This window comes from Trachemys scripta, chromosome 5, assembly GCF_013100865.1.
Source record: "Trachemys scripta elegans isolate TJP31775 chromosome 5, CAS_Tse_1.0, whole genome shotgun sequence".
In the NCBI taxonomy this organism is placed as follows: domain Eukaryota; kingdom Metazoa; phylum Chordata; order Testudines; family Emydidae; genus Trachemys; species Trachemys scripta.
Window position 1 is genome coordinate 34,411,414 of NC_048302.1, and position 19,872 is coordinate 34,431,285.

Sequence of the window (19,872 nt, forward strand, 5' to 3'; positions counted from 1 at the left end):
GTAGCTGAATTCGAAGTACCTTAGTCCGAACTTACCGTGGGTCCAGACGCGGCAGGCAGGCTCCCCCGTCAATGCCGTGTACTCCTCTCGCTGAACTGGAGTACCGGCGTCGACGGTAAGCACTTCCGGGATCGATTTATCGCATCTAGACAAGACTTATTTTCCACTGTGTTTACAACTTCTTCAGAATTGCCCTGATAGTACACAATCTCATGTGCACATGGCTTCAAGCTTCAGTGCATGGGTCAGATTCTCCACTGACTTGCACCCCATTGGACCTAACTAACTACAGTAGGGTTGAACAGGATGGAAGTCAGTGACAAATTGGGCCCGATTCTTCACTTTGTCATTCCAGGTTTGTATCGGCATAACTCCATAGATTGCAATAGAATTGCAATGAAATAAACAGGAGTAACGTATACTGTTGAATTAGGCATATGTCTTGCATTCTCTTTTGCCATCCCAGGCTGAAGCTTGAATTACAACAGAGCAAGACATTGACTTTTAATTTTCACACTTTTTTTCACAAAAGGAGAGTTCGTCTGGGGTGGAACCAAGATCCAGACAGCCAAAATCCCTCTGGTTCATAAGTGACCAAGCCAAAACAACCATTATCAGTGTCTTTTGAACACATAAATAATAATACTGTGACTTTCTTTAACAATTTTATTCCGAGGATCTCAAAGTACTTTATAAATTAAATAAGCAAGATTCCCAAACACCTTATGGCATATTATTTTCTATATTTTACAAATGGGGTAACTGAAGTACAGAAAAATTAAGAGACTTGTCATAGGTCACAGAATATCAGTGGTTAGAGATGGAAATACAAAAAAAGAACTCCCAGCTCTGTGCTCTGACAACTAAACATTTCTGCCTCTGCTGAAAATCTTATGAAGTTTCTTTCTGTTTGGAAAATATAAAGCAATTTTCATATGGACGAAGTTCACCAGGTGATTCGTCCTGCCCTGTTCTATTGGAACCAACAGAACTACAGTAGTACTAAAAGCCTGTTAATATCATACTCTGCAGAGGCAACCAGAATGAACTGCATTACATTTAAAGTTAAATGAGAACATCTTAAATTATCAAAATGTTTTGGTTTTGAAAATAGATTTTAGTTTCATTGTTGTTTTTATAGCTGTGTTGGTCCCAGGGTGGTATTAGAGAGACAAGGTGGGTGAGGTAATTTTTTTTTTTTTATTGGCCAACTTCTCTGACTTTTACCAATAAAAGATACTGCCTCCCCCACCGTGTCTCTTTCGTTGACTTCACTGAGGCTTTTTCCACAAATCCTTTCAGCCTTTGACTGATTCTGACTTCGAGAGTTTGTCTACCAAGAGACTTAGTGTGTGGCACACTAGCTGGCTACATGGACCCTGTTACCACACACTAACAATTTCATAGTTGCTGTTTGAGACAGGAGAATGTCAAAGTGCATTACAGAACTTTTAGTGCTTAGTAGCAGGTCCACACAGCAACGTAGAGCTTAGCAAGTAAGTGTGCTGTAGAATCACACCCTGGCTGGCCACACACTAAGTCTCCATGCAGACAAGGTCTGAGTGTCCTGAGGCAGCAGTGGGCAGTAATAGGGGCCCGAAAGAGCCTGAGCATCACCGACAAAGTGCTGCACACCCATTGCTTCCACTAAAGTTAATGGCTACATTTCTGTTTTCTAATGTCATGAATGACCTAAAGTGAAATGTGCACTTTCAATCTGAAACGAGCACAAAAAAGTTGTTATTCCTTAGGGTAGAAACAAACATTTACCTAAATCACATAGGTAAATATTCCCAAATGTAAGGATGTTTTCTACACTTCATTCAAACTTTTTGTTTTACAGAATGTATGTTTTGATTTTGGTTACACCTGTCAGTAAACAATCTTCATCAGAAGAAGAGCAGGACCTTCTAGAGTTACCAAGCAACCCTTCACAGTTGCTCTGAGACATGATTGTTTTATTAGTAAAGAATGATGCTGAATGCAGGTTAAGTTGAACAGGGAACTTTATTAAATCCTGTACACTGCTCTGCCCATGTGGCTAAGTTGCTTCCAACCTAACCATCCATTCCCAAGTCTTGTCCATAACAATCCCTCCAGGGAACATGAACCCTCTGACTCCAGTTCCACTGATCATGAAACAGTGGTAGTTAAACTACCTGTCCCTCGTCTACACCAGTGCTTCTGGTTTGCTAATGCCATTGGAGTTGTACTGACAGTAGACCATCACTGCGTGAAGTGCTAGTTCAGATGAAGCCTAAGACCAGCTATGAAGAAAGCTTGCATCAACAATCCTTTAATTTGAAGGGTAAAACATATTATACAAGGGACCAATTCTACTCCCATTGACTTTGGTGGGAACCATTTCCAGCCAGAAGTTGAGACTTCAGAGCCAATCTTATTTACAAAAAAAATAAAAGACAATGCTTGGCTAAGTGTTGGAACAGGTTGGCAATTTTTATGCCTTTCATAGAAACGCATGGGCTCCTTTGTGGATGTAGGGAAATTATATAAGTAATCACTGCTGAATAGTACTCTTGCAAACTCAGCAGGAGAGTTTGAAATGTCTTTCTTATAGATAGAGAGAACTAGAATCTAGGAGAGAGGTGGTCTCTGCAGGGAAATCCTTGTACAGCCAAGCTTGAGGAGAAGGCTTAGGGTTATGTTCTTTAATTATTGTGAGAGTTAGTAATGAAGCCAAACCCCAGGAAAGAGGTAATTATGCTGTGTGCTTACTTTCAGGATTAAGACAGAACTCCTGCTTTCAAATGTTGTTTAGCATATGACTAGTTTAAACAAAATCCCACCTACTTTTTTTTGACAGTTTCAAAAAACATTGTTACTCCAGCACGCTGGAATTCAGCTGACAGGAGCAGGGGAGCCACTTTGATTTACAGACCTTCCATCATAAGAAATAGCAGGAATAAATCCTGTGGGCAGGAGAATAATTACAACATTGACTCTGGATGGGGAGGAACAAAGCTCAATTTAAAAGTGTACAGTTGTACAGGTCCTACTACAAAGGATGCAGTGCTTTCTTCTGATATTTTAGTTAAAAAAAAAAAGAACAGAAGCTATTTACATTTGTACAGCAGATACTGCATAGTCTTTTTGTAATCTTTTCACTGCCCCTTAGTAAAGCATTTTATATTGCAAACATTTTAAATGAATATTATGCAAAATCCCATACATTTCAATGAGATTTCACATAATAAGCTATTCATTGTATTGGGGATGAAGTACCTAATATGATATCCGCAAAACGAACAGGACTACTTGTGGCACCTTAGAGCAGGACTGGCTCCAGGGTTTTTGCTGCCCCAAGCGGCAGAAAAAAAAAAAAAAAGCCGCTATCGCAATTGCGATCGGCGGCACTCCGGTGGCAGCTCCACCGCGCTGCTTTCTTCTTCAGCGGGAATTCGGTGGCAGGTGCTTCCCTCCGAGAGGGACCCGCCTCCAAATTGCCGCCGAACAGCCCGACGTGCAGCCCCTTGCCCTTGGCCACCCCAAGCACCTGCTTACTGGGCTGGTGCCTGGAGCTGGGCCTGTGTTAGAGCCACAAGTTACTCCTGTTCTTTTTGCGGATACAAACTAACACTGCTGCTACTCTGAAACCTGTTAATATGATACCGTTGGGCACATATCATAAGGTATACATTACAATATTTTAACGTAGAATGGAGTAGCTTTTTGTTTGGTGAAGCTACTGTCCTCCTATTCTGCAGAATATTAAAATATAGAATATCTTGTTCCTTGCTATTTGCGGTCACAGGCACGTGTGGACGTATGGCACAAACACTCACATCACATTCTCTTTGTCCTACCCTACTACTTCACTCTTTTTTCACTATGTGAGGATTCTAGTGTGTTAGCCATTGTCCATATACTAAGACCTTTCATTGCGATAAAACAGTTGTATACAACTGTAAGGGACAGAATCTCACTTTCCATTCCTGCATATAGAGTCCTATTGATTCTGAGTCTGTGAGATCATACCCAAGTATAATTATCTGACCTAAAATAATTAGAAGAACACTATACCTGCCTACTTACAGCATATGATTTTCAAAACTTTACATCACTGTAGGAAATAATACTAATACCCAGTAGTGTTAGAAAGAAACTAGTGTATATATAATCAACTTTGTGACAAAAGCTCAAGTCACAGTTTAATAAGCAGGCATGGTACCTGCTGCTGAATGTGAGTTAAGTAAACACATCTATCAAGTCTGCAGATCAATTTAGTGTAGCTCCTTCTGATTTTCAGTGCAGGACAGTATATTTCAGTGTGCTAAAAGCATTTATGAGACTCGTACAATGCCAGCAAGCATCACAAATGTACAGAGTAAATTTCCAAAGCTTAAAATCAGTACAATGGGCCAGATTCATTCCTGCTGTAACTCCACTGAATATAACCTCAAAATCTGCTCAACTTACTCTCCTGAACACAGTATCCATTGGTGTTACTTCAGAAATGAATCTAGCTCTTTCTGTTTACAGCCACTAGGCCTAGTGCCATTAAGTGTCTCCTCTCAGGAGCTAAGTGCTGTCAGATTCCACTGGGAATTGCAGACTTGAGCTGTCTGTGATGATGAACGAATAAAGACCAGAAGGCTGTTTGTTCGTTCATTCCAAGCCTTTAGCACCTCCAATCTGCTTAGAAACAAGAAGTGTGGCGAATATTATATAACTCTCAACTGGCTGCAGACTGTGTGTCATTTATGATGCTTGCAATATGGCAAAATAGCAGAGTGCTTGAGGGAAGTGGCAGTATTTATATCTGTCACATGGCTGATGTATTGTGAAGATCATCACAGGACTGTGAAAAATAGGTTTGCAATTTAAGGTTTGGGAGTGAGATGTGAGGTTTTGGGAGGCTGTCTTATGGGGGGCATTTATTTGGGGCTTGAGACATGGGGTGGGTTTATTTGGGGAGATGGGGATTGGGATGGTGGGGAGATGAGTGGGGGGCTGTGGCAGGAGGAGGTTTTGTGGGGTTTGGTTTTATTTATGGGATGGGGGCTATGTTGTGTTTATTTGGGGACAGGGTTGCAGGGAGTTGGAGGGGTTTAAGCAGGAGCTGGGAGGGTTGGATGGGCGCTGTGGGAGGGACAGGTTGGATGGCTGTGGCAGGGGCAGATTGAGTGGGGAGCAGTGGGAGGAAGGATATTTGGGGGAAGGGGCGGTATGTGTGTGTATATGAACGCAGGTTGCTGTGTGGCAATGTGGGTGGCCACAGCTGGCTGTGGTTGTCTTTGGCTCGCTCCCTCCTCCTCAGCCCTTTCCCCTCTCTTCTCCCCTCTGCTCTCCTCCCTCCATCTTGCTTGCTCCCTCCCGCCCTTGCAGGCACCAGCCCCAGCACTGCTCATTGGCACTGGGGAGGGATGGATTCGCCGCTGCCACACCAGGGCATTAAAGAATGATAATATGGTAATAGGGGCCATAGAAGTATCCAAGATAGTCCTGTTAGTGAATACAGAATTATCAAAGAGGAGGATATTTGGCTGCTGCAAAATGTGGTTTGTAATTATGTCCTTGTTGCCATGAGAGAAGTGTTGTTACTGGAGGAGCTTTGTCACAGAGTACTTGAGCTCAACTAGTGTAGTAAGAAATATTGGGCTTATGCAGACAAATAACTAAAAGGTGAACCAATATTCTGGACATTAATCTTCATCTTTTACTTGGATAAAGTGTGCATGTGTATCTTTACAAATGTGGTATTTATGACTGGTATGGCCCTTTTGCTTACAGAATGGACTCAATGCCCTACACCTGGCTGCCAAAGAAGGCCATGTGGGACTGGTACAGGAGTTACTGGAAAGAGGGTCAGCAGTGGATTCAGCTACTAAGGTAATATGTGCATGTTTTATATAGTTTATTTACAGAGCAAAGAGATGAAAGAACTAGAAGTAGATATTTTCCCTTGTTATCCAATGGGCAGTGCAAATACTCAGGAAATTTGCAAAAAACTTCATTGACTTCAATTTATGAGTTTGATACAGAAATTATAGGGTTGAAATTATGTGGCCTGTGTTATACAGGAGGTCAGGCTAGTGATCACAATGGTCTCTTCTGGCATTAAAATCTGTGAATCTATGAAACAGCTGAGGCTCTAGGTTGTAAATGAAGATGGGTACTGAGAAGTATGTGTATAGTGAGAGCCCTTAAAGTTTCACTATTATGAAAAAAAATTACCCTTTCTAGTGGCATTTTTCATTAGAGAGACAAAGAATATAGCTGACCAATAGTAGACTATTTCAGAATAGTGAAAATGTGTAAGTGTAACATATACAGGTCCCTATGTATGCTGCATTACAATGGAACCATGTTCTGCAATAATAACTTCTATAGTATAATTCATCAATGATTATTCTCAGTAATGACTAAGGAAGGGTTTTCAGCTGTGCTCTGTAGATAGCCGAGCTGTATGGCCTTCAGCATACGTTGTTGTCTAGATGGTCTGGAACAGAATCTCTTTTCCCTACCCAGCGCATGCCACAGAATGGGGGACATTGTCGTCAGCTTCAGCAGTTCATTTTCTCAGTTCTCAGGAGCTGCTCTATTCTCTAAGCATCCTAGCTGACCAGCTTGCACATCTGATTACACCTGCTCCTTTTCTTCAAGCTGTACTCTAGCCCTGGCTCCCTGACCCCTTTTCTACCTGGTTCTGTAGAACAGTGAGGGAAGCATACACTGTAATCCCAGTATCTCCCCTGCAAGTAGGTCCTAGCGGGACAAAGAGAAGTAAACAGTGCTGAGCACCTGACTGCAGCACAATAATCCATTCTGCAGCAATAATGGTGAATTCTGTGGATTCTTGGGAAAATGGCCATTTCCACAACTGTACAATAACAGAGTTGATGGGGCCCTGAGTGAGATGAATGGGGAAGATCCCTCCTCTCAGAGCCGTTGTTTCTGGCTCTTTGCGGACTCAGATGGGCATTGATTATGCTCGGTTCATATTTCCATGGTTATCTTTGCAACTATCAGGGCTAGAAATTTAATTAAAAAAAAAAAAGCTGAAATTCTGGAGCATTGTTCTGAAGCAAAAAGTGAATTCTCTGGCACTTCAAATTATGGAGATAAGTGAATAAATAAATATTTTTTTAAATAATTTTTTTTATTTATTTTTTTTAGATAAGTGAATAACCGTGTTACACTATATTTTGGCTGTTGAGTTCTGACATACGGGGTAATGTTTCTAGAATCTTCAACACAATAAGTCTAGGCCCTCACACCAAACTACTTCTCTCCACCCCTGTGGTCACCTCATTGATGGAGACCGAAGGATTCCCTCATTTTACCTTTCTTTAACCCACCCCTCTGACTATGAGCCTTACATTGAACCATGTTTTTTCTGGCCTAGATAGGACTTTTTAAAGAGTACATTAGCACATAATTGTTCAGCAAAATGTCTCTTAGATGTGGGATACTTCCTCCTGCAGGAACACCTTGGCTCACAGTGGGGCTGGGAATGAAATGCAAATCTCCAGCAAGGCTCTACTGCTCTAGCCATTTATGTTCGATTGGAGAGAAATGGGTTCTCCAGGAAGCCCCCATTGCACTCCCCTCCTCCCCCTCACATAACAGCAATCCTGCCTTCAGCTGAGAAGGGCTCTCTCCAGTGCCATTAATGCCAGTGGGAGACCCTTGAGGACAATATGAAGTGCTTTCTCCTCACTTTGCCTGCTGCCTCCACCCATCTTCCAGCCCTGGTTACAGTCAAGTAATCATGTTCTTTCCTATGCACACTTTACTAAGTGCCAACAAGTAGAAAACAGTAAATTCTCTTCTCATTATTTTCATGTTTAGGTGGTTTTTGTCTCTGGTAACTTTCTTTCAGCAAAGTACTCAGTATTCAGACTGTTCTTTCAGCCATGTACAAGAAGATCTCACCTTATTGGGTCATGTGGTGTGATTTAGTAAGCTCCTAGATCTCTGCTTTCCCTTTTGGAGAGCACATCCACTGAGCTGAAGGAAAAACCTATCTACTCTAGTTCTTTGTCAAACATCAAATGAGCAATTTGTTCCATGCACCAGCCAACCCCTTTTCCACAACTCCACCCAAAGGTTATAAGAATATATCCTGGGGAGTTAACATGACAAAATCCCTTTGGAATGCCCTTTGGTGGCATATCCCAGCTCTGTCCCATGCCATGTCCACAATGCTGTGTACACTATAAGGTAGAACAGTGTCCTATGAAGTAATGCATGGAAGTAGTATTGTGTTCTGAATGTCATAATGATTGTTAATGAGGGATCATTTCTTTTACATAACAGAAAGGGAATACAGCCCTACACATTGCATCCTTGGCCGGACAGGCTGAAGTTGTCAAAGTTCTGGTTAAGGAAGGAGCCAATATTAATGCACAATCTCAGGTATGGTGATGTTTTCCCTCTATTGTGAGTATAATTTGGTGAAGTTTTGTAAAACAAACTTAAGGCAATAGACAGGCACAATGCATGCTTCCCCTGCACCTAATCCTGACAAATCAACCCAGCCTTGACCTGTGTCATAGATGGTATTCCTTCATATGTGACTGTGAGTATAAATACCCAACTGCATAGAATGAAGTTGTGTGTTGGTTATGTGATGCATAAACTAGGATTGTTGTTGACTGAGATCACCAAGGAGAATTTTTCCTGTGTGTTCTAGCAAATCAGGAGCCTCAAATAATCCCACTATGCTAAGATGTTTTAAAATAATATGTTTGTCTTAAATTCTCACCCTGTCAAGCTGCCTGGAATGGCTCACGAGCAAGAGTACCCACCTCAGGGAAGACTGTGAAGAAGTAGGGCACAAACCCCAAACTGGTTGTGAGTTCTGTACTTAGATTTCACCAACCAAGAATCGAGTGTGAACCCCTCAAGCACTATAACACCCTTAACATGGACTCACAGACAGTCCCCTGGGGTACTCCAATCTATCTTGCCACCCAGGTTAGCTTGCCTTTGTGATAGATGGTCCCTAACACCAAAAATCACAACAGTGTTCAAGCTAGTCCCAGTCCCAAGGGACCAGTCACTTACCCCAGATAAATTGCACCTTAGATCCCACACTAAAGACAATGCTTTTAGCCAGTCCTATAATAAATTAAATAAAGTTTTAATAACTAAGAAAAAGAAATGAGTTATTTATAAGGTTAAAGCAGGTAAACATACACACACAAATGGGTTACAGTCTTAGATTCCAAAAGGTAAGAGAAGCTGCTATAATGTGAAAGCGCTGTATGTCTTCTAGGGCTAAAGCAGGCTAAGCAGCCAGGGATCCCTTGTTTATGCTTAGAAATATTTGCCCCTCAGAGTCCAGGTAGCATAAAGAAACCTAGTTCCTTCTTGTCCAGGATTTTTATTCCCTTTCCCCAGAGTTCAAGCTGATGGGATGGGTCCACCTGCACATCTCCTCTTCATGGGTATGGGTGTGGGTGTGTGTGGGGGGGCAATCAACAAAGGCTTTTGTCCTCTGGTGTTCCACCTTGGCTTATCTGGGCCTTCTTTTGTTGGGCAGGAGATGACATCTCTTGTGGAAAACTAGTATTTCACACGTGGTACTTCTTTTCTCATGAGTGGGTTTCATAGCAAACACTTAAATATTACCTTATAACATGGGATACAGATATTACAAGTGAGATTAATGCATGCAGCAACTCACAAGCATTTCATAAAGTCTGAATACAGTCCTATAACTCTAATATATATATTAACAATACTAACACACAGGTGAGCCAGACTGGTTTCCAGCTGTGCATTTGTCAGTGTTTTCTGAGGCCTAGGGGCCTTGGCATGAGTTGTCATCTGGTCTGCTAGCATCACAACTCCAACACTTACTTTTCAGGCACAAGGACTAAAGCATTGCTTTTCATTGTTAACTATTGGTTTAAAAAGTTTGTAGATGGATTAGTTTCCATTATGATAGGTCTCGGTACTCATTCTTCACATAGTAAGCATTAAATCAAAGATTTGGCATGCACATTTGATCTGGGGAAATGCACCTTATTTTGGAATGCAATCCAACTGTTAAAAAAAACCTATTAATCTCTATGGCATGAAGGTTGGCTACTCTTCCAAAATGTACCAAAGAGCATAATGATGTCATTACAGAAACTGACCAATGGCGAAATGCTTGAAGGTAAACTTCTCTCCACCTTTCTGCAAGGCTGTAGTAGCAACAGCTGTCTCATTATTGCTATTTCAGACTTGTAAACAACATGTGTTAGGTTCTCAGTAGAAAAGAACAGACTGCAAGCCATATAGATGGTTTGTTTTCAGAGCTAAGAACCTCCACCACCACAAACAGATACACCTAATGGTTATCGTCGTTGTTGTTTTTTTTAGCAATTTGCCAAGTTATCACAACACAGTATTTCAGATACTGCAATTGTTTGGAATCCTAAACACAGGGAAATAATGAATATCTCAGACAGCATTGTTTGGTATGTGTTGGTAAATGCTACTCTTTAACAAAGACAATTGTGCATAAACATGCATAATTGGGGGGGGGGGCGGTTGGAAAGTGATCTATTATATGTTGAAGAATCTGGCATCTTTATGCATAAGATTATTATGCAATGTATAGTGAGCCAGTGGCATTCTCTGAAGTAGGTCATCAAGCTAAATCCTACTGCTGGATTTAAAATATGGCTGGATCATTTGATGCCCACTGGTAATGTCTGTACAGTAGCTTTTCAAGCTAAGACCATGAGAAAAATGAGTCATACTTCAGAGGGTTCAATTAAAGCCATGTTAAATTCTGCCTTGCTCTTAGTGAACATGGGCTAGATAATGGCCCTCACCTCCATTCATTTGTGCTGCACAAGGTGAGGGGGATGGGGACAAAGAATAGAGAGAGTTGCCTTAACAAAGCAGCTGGGGATTACCAGGTGAGTACCCCAGGAAGCATAAAGCTGGCACAGTTGCCTCTATGCCACATGCTTCCCCTCACTCCAGCACAGGATATGTTTGTAGGCAGGGAAGTGCATAGGTAGAATCAGAGGTGTCAGTGGATGTGGCCATGTAAATTTTAGGGGTCTGTTGTAGCTAGTGTTAATTAGAGCAGCTCTAAATTATGCCAGGGTCCAACCAGTCCTTGATCTGCTCCAGGATCTTCCCCTGACTGCCCAAGTCCTGCACTGAACACAGCTTGATCAGACCTGGAGATCTGGTATTTCATTATGTGTAATATCCTGTCTAATGCAGGAGATTGGAAGCATGCAAGGACCAGTGATGCAAGCAGAAGGCAATAGACTAACCAATGTATTTATAAAATGGATAGCTCTGTCCCTACCTTCACAACACTCGCATAAAGATCAGGCGTTTGTTTCTGTTGTTTTCTTCCCAAAAGCTTCTTTGCTAAGGAGCTCTCAAGACAACTGATTATCAGCTATACCCCATACTTCAATTGCATGTAATTGAATGCTGAGGAATGCTATAATGTTGTTCCTCTAATTCAAGAAATGAACTAGTTGCTGTCACAGAGTCTTAATTGGATAATTATCACACACTTTCATAAACTTTCATAAACTGTTGCTTCTAAAATTAGGATTTCAGCAATACTAAGAGATCAGCGTGAAAATATAATTGTTTTAATAATCAGGAACGCTTTTTAATATGAAAAAAAAATGTGTTTTCTGCCAAATTGGGTAAACATGTTCACAGTAAGCTTAGAACAGCCATTGCAGTTTTATTGTTAGCACTGAATGTTCCAGATACTGTATCCAATCATGGCAACAAGCATTTGCTCCTTGAATTCTGATCCAAATGGAATTGACTTAGAGAATTATGACAGGCAATTTGACATACTCTCATCTCTTGCCCACTGAAACCCTTATGTCATGACAGTAGTTTTCAACATTCATAATAATGGTGAGAGGGGCTGTTTTACCAAGATATCTGCTGGAAAATCTATCCAACAATACATTTACCACTGAAATCAGTCTTCAACTTTGTGGAGGATAGCTCTTAGAGTAAAAGTGAGAACAGCACCAAAGAGATAGGGAAGGGACAAAAAAGGTAGGGACAAACTGGAGAGGGTCCAGAGGAGAGCAACAAAAATTAGAGGTTTAGACGCATGAGACAACATGACCTTTGAGAACAGGAAGTTCTGTTGAAAGTATTGGGCATGCTTAGTCTAGAGAAGAGAAGGAGGACCTGATAAGTCTTTAAATATGTAATAGGGTGTTATAAAGAGGATGATCAGTTGTTGACCCATGGCCACCAAGAGTAGGACTAGAAGTAATAGGCTTATTTTGCAGCAAGGGAGATTTAGGTGAAATATTAGGGAAAACTTTGTTAACTATTGAGATAGTTACCAAGGGAGATTGTGGAATCCCCATCATTGAAGGTTTTTAAGAACAGGATGGCCAAGTTATATTTAATGCTGCTGTGAATGGGGAGAAGGAATAGATGATATCTTGAGGTCCCTTCCAGTTTTACTTTTCTGTGGGTCTATGAAAGCATGAATAACTCAGGCGAGGTCATTGTCTGCCAAGATGAGATGGTGTCTCCTAGCCAACCAGAGATGATAGAAAATATTACTCATGGATGCTGCTTTGTGAGAGCTCAGCATCAGCAAGCAATCCAAGAGTATTCCTAAACTATGAACTAAATGGACCAATTCTGGATGTGTACCTTCAACCAAAGGAGATTACACCATGGCAGCAAGCTCTGCCCACTAGCATCACCTCTTTCCTGCTCAGGTTCGGTTTCAGCCACCTGTTCCATATCCATGAGCATATCTCATCCAAGTACAGGGCCATCTTGGTGGTGGTCGGATGTGGTGAAGGAGAGGTACAGCTGCTTATCATCTGCTTGTTGCTAACACTTGAAGCCATGTCATCCAGTTCACCTAGTGGCTTCATGGAGATGTTGAAAAGGGCTGGAGAGAACCACAAGTAAGGGATATAGTGAAAGAGTTTCCCATCACTATTTATTAGGGGGATCCCCTCCAGGAAGAACTCAAACCATTTTAGTGTATCACCCTATACCCCTGCCATCTCTCCTTACATTAACAGGCATCCCACTGGTTTGAATTAGAGGTTGACTGTCTCAGGTGTGCACGTCATTTCCTTGATTATCTACAAATAGACTAGACAGAATGCTGAGAATTTCACAGTAGGAAAGTAAGAAGTAAGAAAGAAATGGGGTAGATGATATAATTGATCTTTCCCATTGCTAACAAATTCTTATTGCATGTGTGTGTATATACCTCAAGCAGTTAGTGTAAAATAGACTTAAGTATCACCTGGAAAGTGGGTAAAAAGGGTGGATGGTCTTTTGGTTAAGCACTGAATAGGACTCAAAAGATTTGGGTTCTCTTCCTAGCTTTGTCATAGACTTCCTGTGAGACCTTGGGCAAATCACTTAATTGCCCTGTGCTTCAGTTCCCCGTAAATAAAATGAGGATATTAATACTGCCCTTTTTCTCAACATTGCTGTGAGGTTCTCAGAAACACACCTACACATAAATAAAACAGAAGAAGCTAAACAGTTAATAAAAACCCTAAATCTCTCTGGCTAAAAGTGTAAGTTTTGGGGGGGGGGAAATAAGATAGTTCATCTAGAGAATGGAAAAGCAGGTGATTGGAGAGAATAGTACCAAGAGCATGCTGAATGATTTGTATCTAAACTTCCCAATAGGAAATACAGACAGTAAAAGGAGGGGGCTAAAAGGACAATGGAACAATTATCACTTGAAACATGTTTTTAATAGACATATTCAGAAAAAGACAAACCAAGAAATAAACAGGATGAATACAGTGAGTTTAAAGAGAGCCAGGTTATGAGGCCTCTGTAGTGGCTGAAATTCTGGGGTTCTCGTTCTTAGACTTCCCCTGGACTTCATTTTTAAAAATAGACACCACATTAGTAACATCTTAGTCTTCAGGAACAGTTGTTGTTATTAAGGATGTATTATATATCCTCCTCAGCATCTCTGCTATTTCACACTTTATTTCTTTCAAACCTCTGGTGAATATGATCCAGTGGTAGTGATTTAATGCCATTGAGTTACTCAAGTTGCTCCATAACTTCCTCTTTAGAGACTTAAATATCTGTCAAAGTCACACTCCTATACCATAAAAATTGCCTTAACAATAAAAATTTCCCACTGGCTTCTATACAGACTGATGGAGAAAAGAGAGTTGAGAAGTTCCTCTCTCTTTGTACTTTTTTCCTTTGGTTTATAGAGTGGCTGCAATCAAAATAATTTACACTTGCCAAAATTGATATCTGAAATACTGTAGTTATTTCCTTAAACTTAGAATAAGGCAATAATGAGCGTATCTCAGGAAAATGTGGATTTTTGTTTAAATAGTGACCACAGAAGGCACAAACACCATCTATTGTCCCCCTGTCTGGTAGGGGGGACAGTGATTCTGAGGCTGAAGCTGTGATTCTAAAGTTTTTGTTCTGCTTTGCCCTTCAGCCTTACAGGACCCTTTTCCCCCCATGTATTTTTATGCAGAACTTCCAATTTTTAAAATTTGCTACTTTAAAGTTAATAATCATCGCTGTTAATTTTAGGGAAGTACTCCTCTATTCTGATTTAAAAAAACCTAATTGTGAAGTGATTATTAATGGAATGCTTACAATATGACCCATGCATATTACTTGAGGAGTAATAGATACTGTCCTGTATATACTAAAATGAGTGGCTCTAAAATACAATCATTTAAGATACAAACATTACTAATCCAAACTATGCCCAGTTTGTGCCATCCAGTCAGTATAGTGTGCAAGGGAATGATACATTTGCTCTTAATCATAAAAATGTACTTTTTCCTCCTGGCTATGATCTTGATTTGTGATCATATTGCCCCCGCAGTGAGTTTGAAGTCATCTTGCTGACGTTCACATGTGTCAGACCTACACTCTCCTTGATATGCTATGGGGTGGTGTGATCTTTAGTAATGCACGTTCCTTTCTCTTGGTGAGCCTAGTGATACTTGCCTACTGCTCTTCCTTGTAAGCATAAAGATTGACAATAGTTCATCACTTAATAGCACAAAATTACTTAGTAACCATCCTTCCAACTTCCCCTCAGTTCATGAAGTAACTGCACAGGGAGGGAAATAAATGACTTCTGATCCAGAGTCTATTCAATCCAGTGGAAAGACTCCCATTGGCTTGGATCAGGTCCTTTGATTGCATTCTAAAAGTTAACAATCTGATTTGACTTTGCATTGATTCTCAGACTGGTGTTGGAGGCAGTGGTTGGTTATAACAAGGTACATCTTCCTGTTTTATTGTCACGAATAATTTGCATCCAGTGCCAGTAAAGAATGAAACTCTGGTGAGATCAGATACATAGCTGAATTCATCTGAACTAAAAAGAGAGTTTGCATAAGGTAGGGGATGTAAGAGTTTATACCAAAAATTTGTGTAAAGCAATACAATAATTGCAGACATAGACAAGTGCACTTTTCGTTGGCCAGCACATAAGTGGCAGTTTGAAGAGCTACAAAGCCAATCTCTAGTTCAAGGTTTATCAAATTGAATTCTCTTCTAAATTCAGAAAAAGTGTGCCCTAGGTTATGGCTGAATCAGGATAATTCTTGGTTCAGAACCACGTAAAGATCATGGGCCACCCATTTCACAGAATTGTCCACACTGCCCACCAATTTGCTTCTTCCAGAGCTGGAGCGCTTCCTCTCTCTGCTTCCTTGTGCTTTGGGCCATTGCTGAACACAGTAATTGTTTCTCTCTCTCCTTCTATCTGCAAGTGTCTGATTTTGACCTATGAGTAGGGCCCTACCAAAACCACTTTCCATTTTGATCAGTTTCATGGGCAGAGGATTTTAAAATTGATCAATTTCATGTTTTCACATGTTTACATCTGAAATTTCACAGTGTTGTTACTTTGGGCGTCAAAACCCAAAAGGTGCCCGGGTCTGATCTCTTCCCCCCACCCTCCCCTCCGCCTCCCAGAGCAGCCATGCAGGGGATGGACAAGTCCTGTCCCTCCACAGATGAGCAGGGACTCGCAGCTCGGAGCCCCCTGGCTGGGGCACTCCCGGCAGCAGGGGGAGAATGGACCCACCTCCACAAGCTGCCTCCAACTACAGGAACCTCCAGGGCTCCTGCCCAGCCCCAGAGCTTCCTGCAACAGGGGGAGGCACTTGGAGGTGAGTCTGATCTCTCCCCAAGAGAGGCTGTGCAGGGGATGGACAAGTCCTGTTCCTCACCAGACTGCCTGGGACGTGCAACTACTAAGTCACCCCAGGCTGGGGTGCTCCCAGCAGCACAGCAAGATCAGTTTTCATAGGGAAGGGCTTATTTCACGGCCCATGACATATTTTTCACAGTCGTTAAATTGGTAGGTCCCTACCTATGAGAAAGAGTTAGCACCATTTCTTGGTCTTTGCTCAGGTAGCACAGCAGATAACCCATGAAAAGTGCCAGCTGTCTAAGTCAGTTGTGCTTCTAATTGGTAAACTATTGTAAGCCTCCCACTACATTCTCTTAGGTCATGTCATGTCATGTGACCTCGCTGGGACAGAGATCGCGAATACACATCCACGTCTCCCTGTCCTGAGTTAGTCCTCACTCTCCTCCATATACACCCTGCTTCATACAAGAGACCTCCTCAGAGGCAGGACCTGGATGCCAGTGCACTGGGGAACAGGTTTTAAATGTCTACATCTGAAGTTTACCGTAATGGAAACATTTTTTAAAAATATGAACTGCTGGGCAAAGGGCTTTTATTGGGGATAATGTTGTGCATTTGGAAACTATATTTTAGTCATGTGGAAAAGTGCAACTGATTCTAAAATGGCTACAGTTGTCGATACATATTGTTGCCCACATGGGCTGAGTTAGAGAGGTTTGAATTTTAGGTGTCCAGTCTTTTAAACTTCAAGGAACAAACTTTCAGCAGGTGTTACTTGTATGAATACAAATTTCTGATTGTCACTTATGTAATAATACCAATTTGAACTAATGGGCATTTCTTCTACATGTGACAAAAAGGCAGATGGACCCATCTAACAATGGACTCTTTTCTTGATAAAACAGTGCCCTCTAGGCTTGACAGGGGGACCACCCAAGCTCTGTTCTGCCGTATGGAGTCACAAATATGTAAAGGGAAACATATCTCTCCTTTCTTCATTTGTGGATGATTTCTGGCTCCAGTGGGATACAAAGTATGCTTGACAATCACCCACATTAGCAGCCATTATGGATTAAGTAGAACCTCACCCCACCAAAGAGCCTGGCACGTCAGTGGAATGATTAACTTGCTATTGCAATATTCCAGCATCTGGTCCTATTGGTCTATCAAGACCAGAGTTCTGACTACAGCAAAATCTACAGTGCACTTACTGGTTCTCTCTCAATCTGATATTGGCAAATGCTTTCTTCTTAGGAGGGAAACAAGAAGTTCTTGAAGGTGACTATTGCCTTCCTGGGCCTCATATCTTCTAGGTCTCTTGGTATACTGCAGAAAGATAGTCCTGTGGGCTCACATCTATGTGAAAAGTCTTCAGGCATAGCTCCTCTGTCAGGGTTCTCATATTTTATTCAGAGCCTGATGCGTGGGGCCAGTAGTCCACTAACTGTGACAATATCCCTACTGCAGTAGTCCTGATAGATAAATTTGCTGGAAAAAACTCCCCTGGAGCAACAACCACAGATGTCCGTCTCCTAGACTGGGGAATTCATCTTGATCATCACATATTCCAAAGGGGAAAACAGTTTGTCTCAAAATGATGAAATTCAACATCATTATACAAAATCGAAATGAAGAGTTTAGACTTGTCTGGTATGAATAGGTAAGGAAAAGCCAGGAATGGAAATAGTGTGTAGTAGCTACAAAGGAATTACCATATTTCAGAGCCCTTTATCTGATAGGAAAAAGCATCACCTCAAATTTTAAAATTTCTGTAGCAGAGTGTAGAGAAAAAAACAGACAAGTAGTATGCTTTAAATTCATAGAATCTTAGATATGTAGGGTTGAAAGGGTCCTCAGGAAGTCATGGAGTCTGGCCTCCTTCACTGAGGCAGGACCAAGTAAACCTAGACCTTCCCTGATAGGTGTTTTTCTAACCTGTTCCTAAAAATCTCCGATGATGGGAATTCCACAACTTCCCTTGGGACCCTATTTCAGAGCTTAACTACCCTTGTAGTTAGAAAGTTTTTCCTAATATCCAACCTAAATCTCCCTTGCTGCAGAGTAAGCCATTACTTCTTGCCCTACCTTCAGTGGACATGGAGAACAATTGATCACAGCCCTTAATATATATGTTATCAGGACCCCCCTCAGTCTTCTTTTCTCAAGACTAAACATGCCCAGTTTTTTTTAACCTTTTCTCATAGGCCAGGTTTTCTAAACCTTTTATAATTTTTGTTGCTTGCCCCTGGATTTTCTCCAATTAGTCCCCATTTTTCCTAAAGTGTGACTCCCAGCACTGGACAATCTCCAGATGAAGCTTCATCAGTGCCGAGTAGAGCAGGACAGTTACCTTCCATGTCTTACATATGACATTCCTGTTAGTGCACCCCAGAATAATATTGTGTTGTGGCCAATGGTTCACTCAGGGGTCCATTTAAAGGCGGAAACCTGTCCTCTAATCACTAAATTATTTAGAGTGACCCAGATCCTGAAATGGAGGATTAAGCAAATTGTTCCTCTCCAGAGCCTGATCCTGTTGTTGAAAGCCCTCCAGTCTCTGCCCCTCCCTAGTCTCCTTTGAACTCACATCAGCTATTCCTCTAGACATTTTCTCATCTAAGTTTGCTGCCCTTATGGTGATACTTCCAATTAAAAGCATTGGAGGCGTGGCTGCCCTGGTCTCTGAATCCTTTGTCTTTATAAGGACAAGGGAACCCTTAGGAGAATACAAAATGTCCAACCTAAGGTGCTATCCCAGAGATAAATTTAAGGGGCTTGCTGGAGGCCCATATTAAATTCTGTCATCAAATTGAAGACATGGTTTAGATGATTCTCCTGCCTGTGATGGAGTCACTTCTCTCAGGATACTCCTGAATCTTCTCTTTGAGACGTTACTTCCCCCCTGAGTTTATAAACATACTCTTGAAGCAATCATTTTGTCTTTGGAATGGACCAGTTTGCACCACGTGTTGGCAAATCCTGGTCACTCCACAAGGCGTTAACCCTTCTTCCCCTTTTCTGATTGCACAAGTTGAACTATGTGCTTTACTATCAGTAAACTCAGCGGGCCCACTTCTCAAATAGTGTAAATCAAGATAGATCATTTGATTTCAATTTAGCAAAGCCAGTCGACACCAGCTGAGGACGTGGCCCATTGTCTTTCCGTTTATTTTTCCAGCTAAAGGAGAAACTGGGAAAGTCCCACTGACAAACCCGAGGATGCTTTTACAGTAGGTAAAAGTTCAAGCATTTTACTGTTTCATTTGCTTGTCTGGCATGTGTAGAAGATGGGTACATTTATCCAAGTCATTGTACCTGCTGATTATAAACCCAATTTACCACAAAAGGTTTCTATTTTAAGAGATTTAAACAAAGACAATGCATTAACAGTGACAAAAGGAGAGATTTCCTCATGCATCCTTTTTTCAATCTAGTCCAGGTTCCTACTGCCTTGTCTTCCTTGCAGAACTTATTGGTTTATACAGAACAATGAGTATTCTTGATCACAAAGGTATGATCTCAGCAAGTGAGGAGGAGGGATTCATTAGAATGCCTGTGAGTAAGAGATACCATGAATATAGGAAATGATGGAGAAAGTACAGATGCTGCCGGCTAAAGCAGTACATAGTAGTGGTAAGATAGTGACTGTCAAGTAGCGTTAGAGTATTTACACAGGCAGACTGGGAGCCTAATACAATTCTGCAAATAGCTAAGATATTCAGCAAGCAGCATAACTACCATGCTGATCTGAAACGTGGGATCAGTTG

The 19,872-nt window shown here is 41.4% G+C and overlaps 1 protein-coding gene across 39 annotated transcripts in view; it reads left to right on the plus strand.

Moving 5' to 3' along the window:
• ANK2 (ankyrin 2) overlaps positions 1-19,872 on the plus strand; it is a 584,612-nt gene that overhangs the window by 383,878 nt on the left and 180,862 nt on the right. For all 39 annotated transcript variants that reach the window (XM_034771765.1, XM_034771768.1, XM_034771767.1 and 36 more), the window contains 2 exons: positions 5,752-5,850; positions 8,281-8,379. In XM_034771765.1, coding sequence (XP_034627656.1) covers positions 5,752-5,850; positions 8,281-8,379 — 198 coding nt within the window. The remainder of the gene's footprint in view (positions 1-5,751; positions 5,851-8,280; positions 8,380-19,872) is intronic.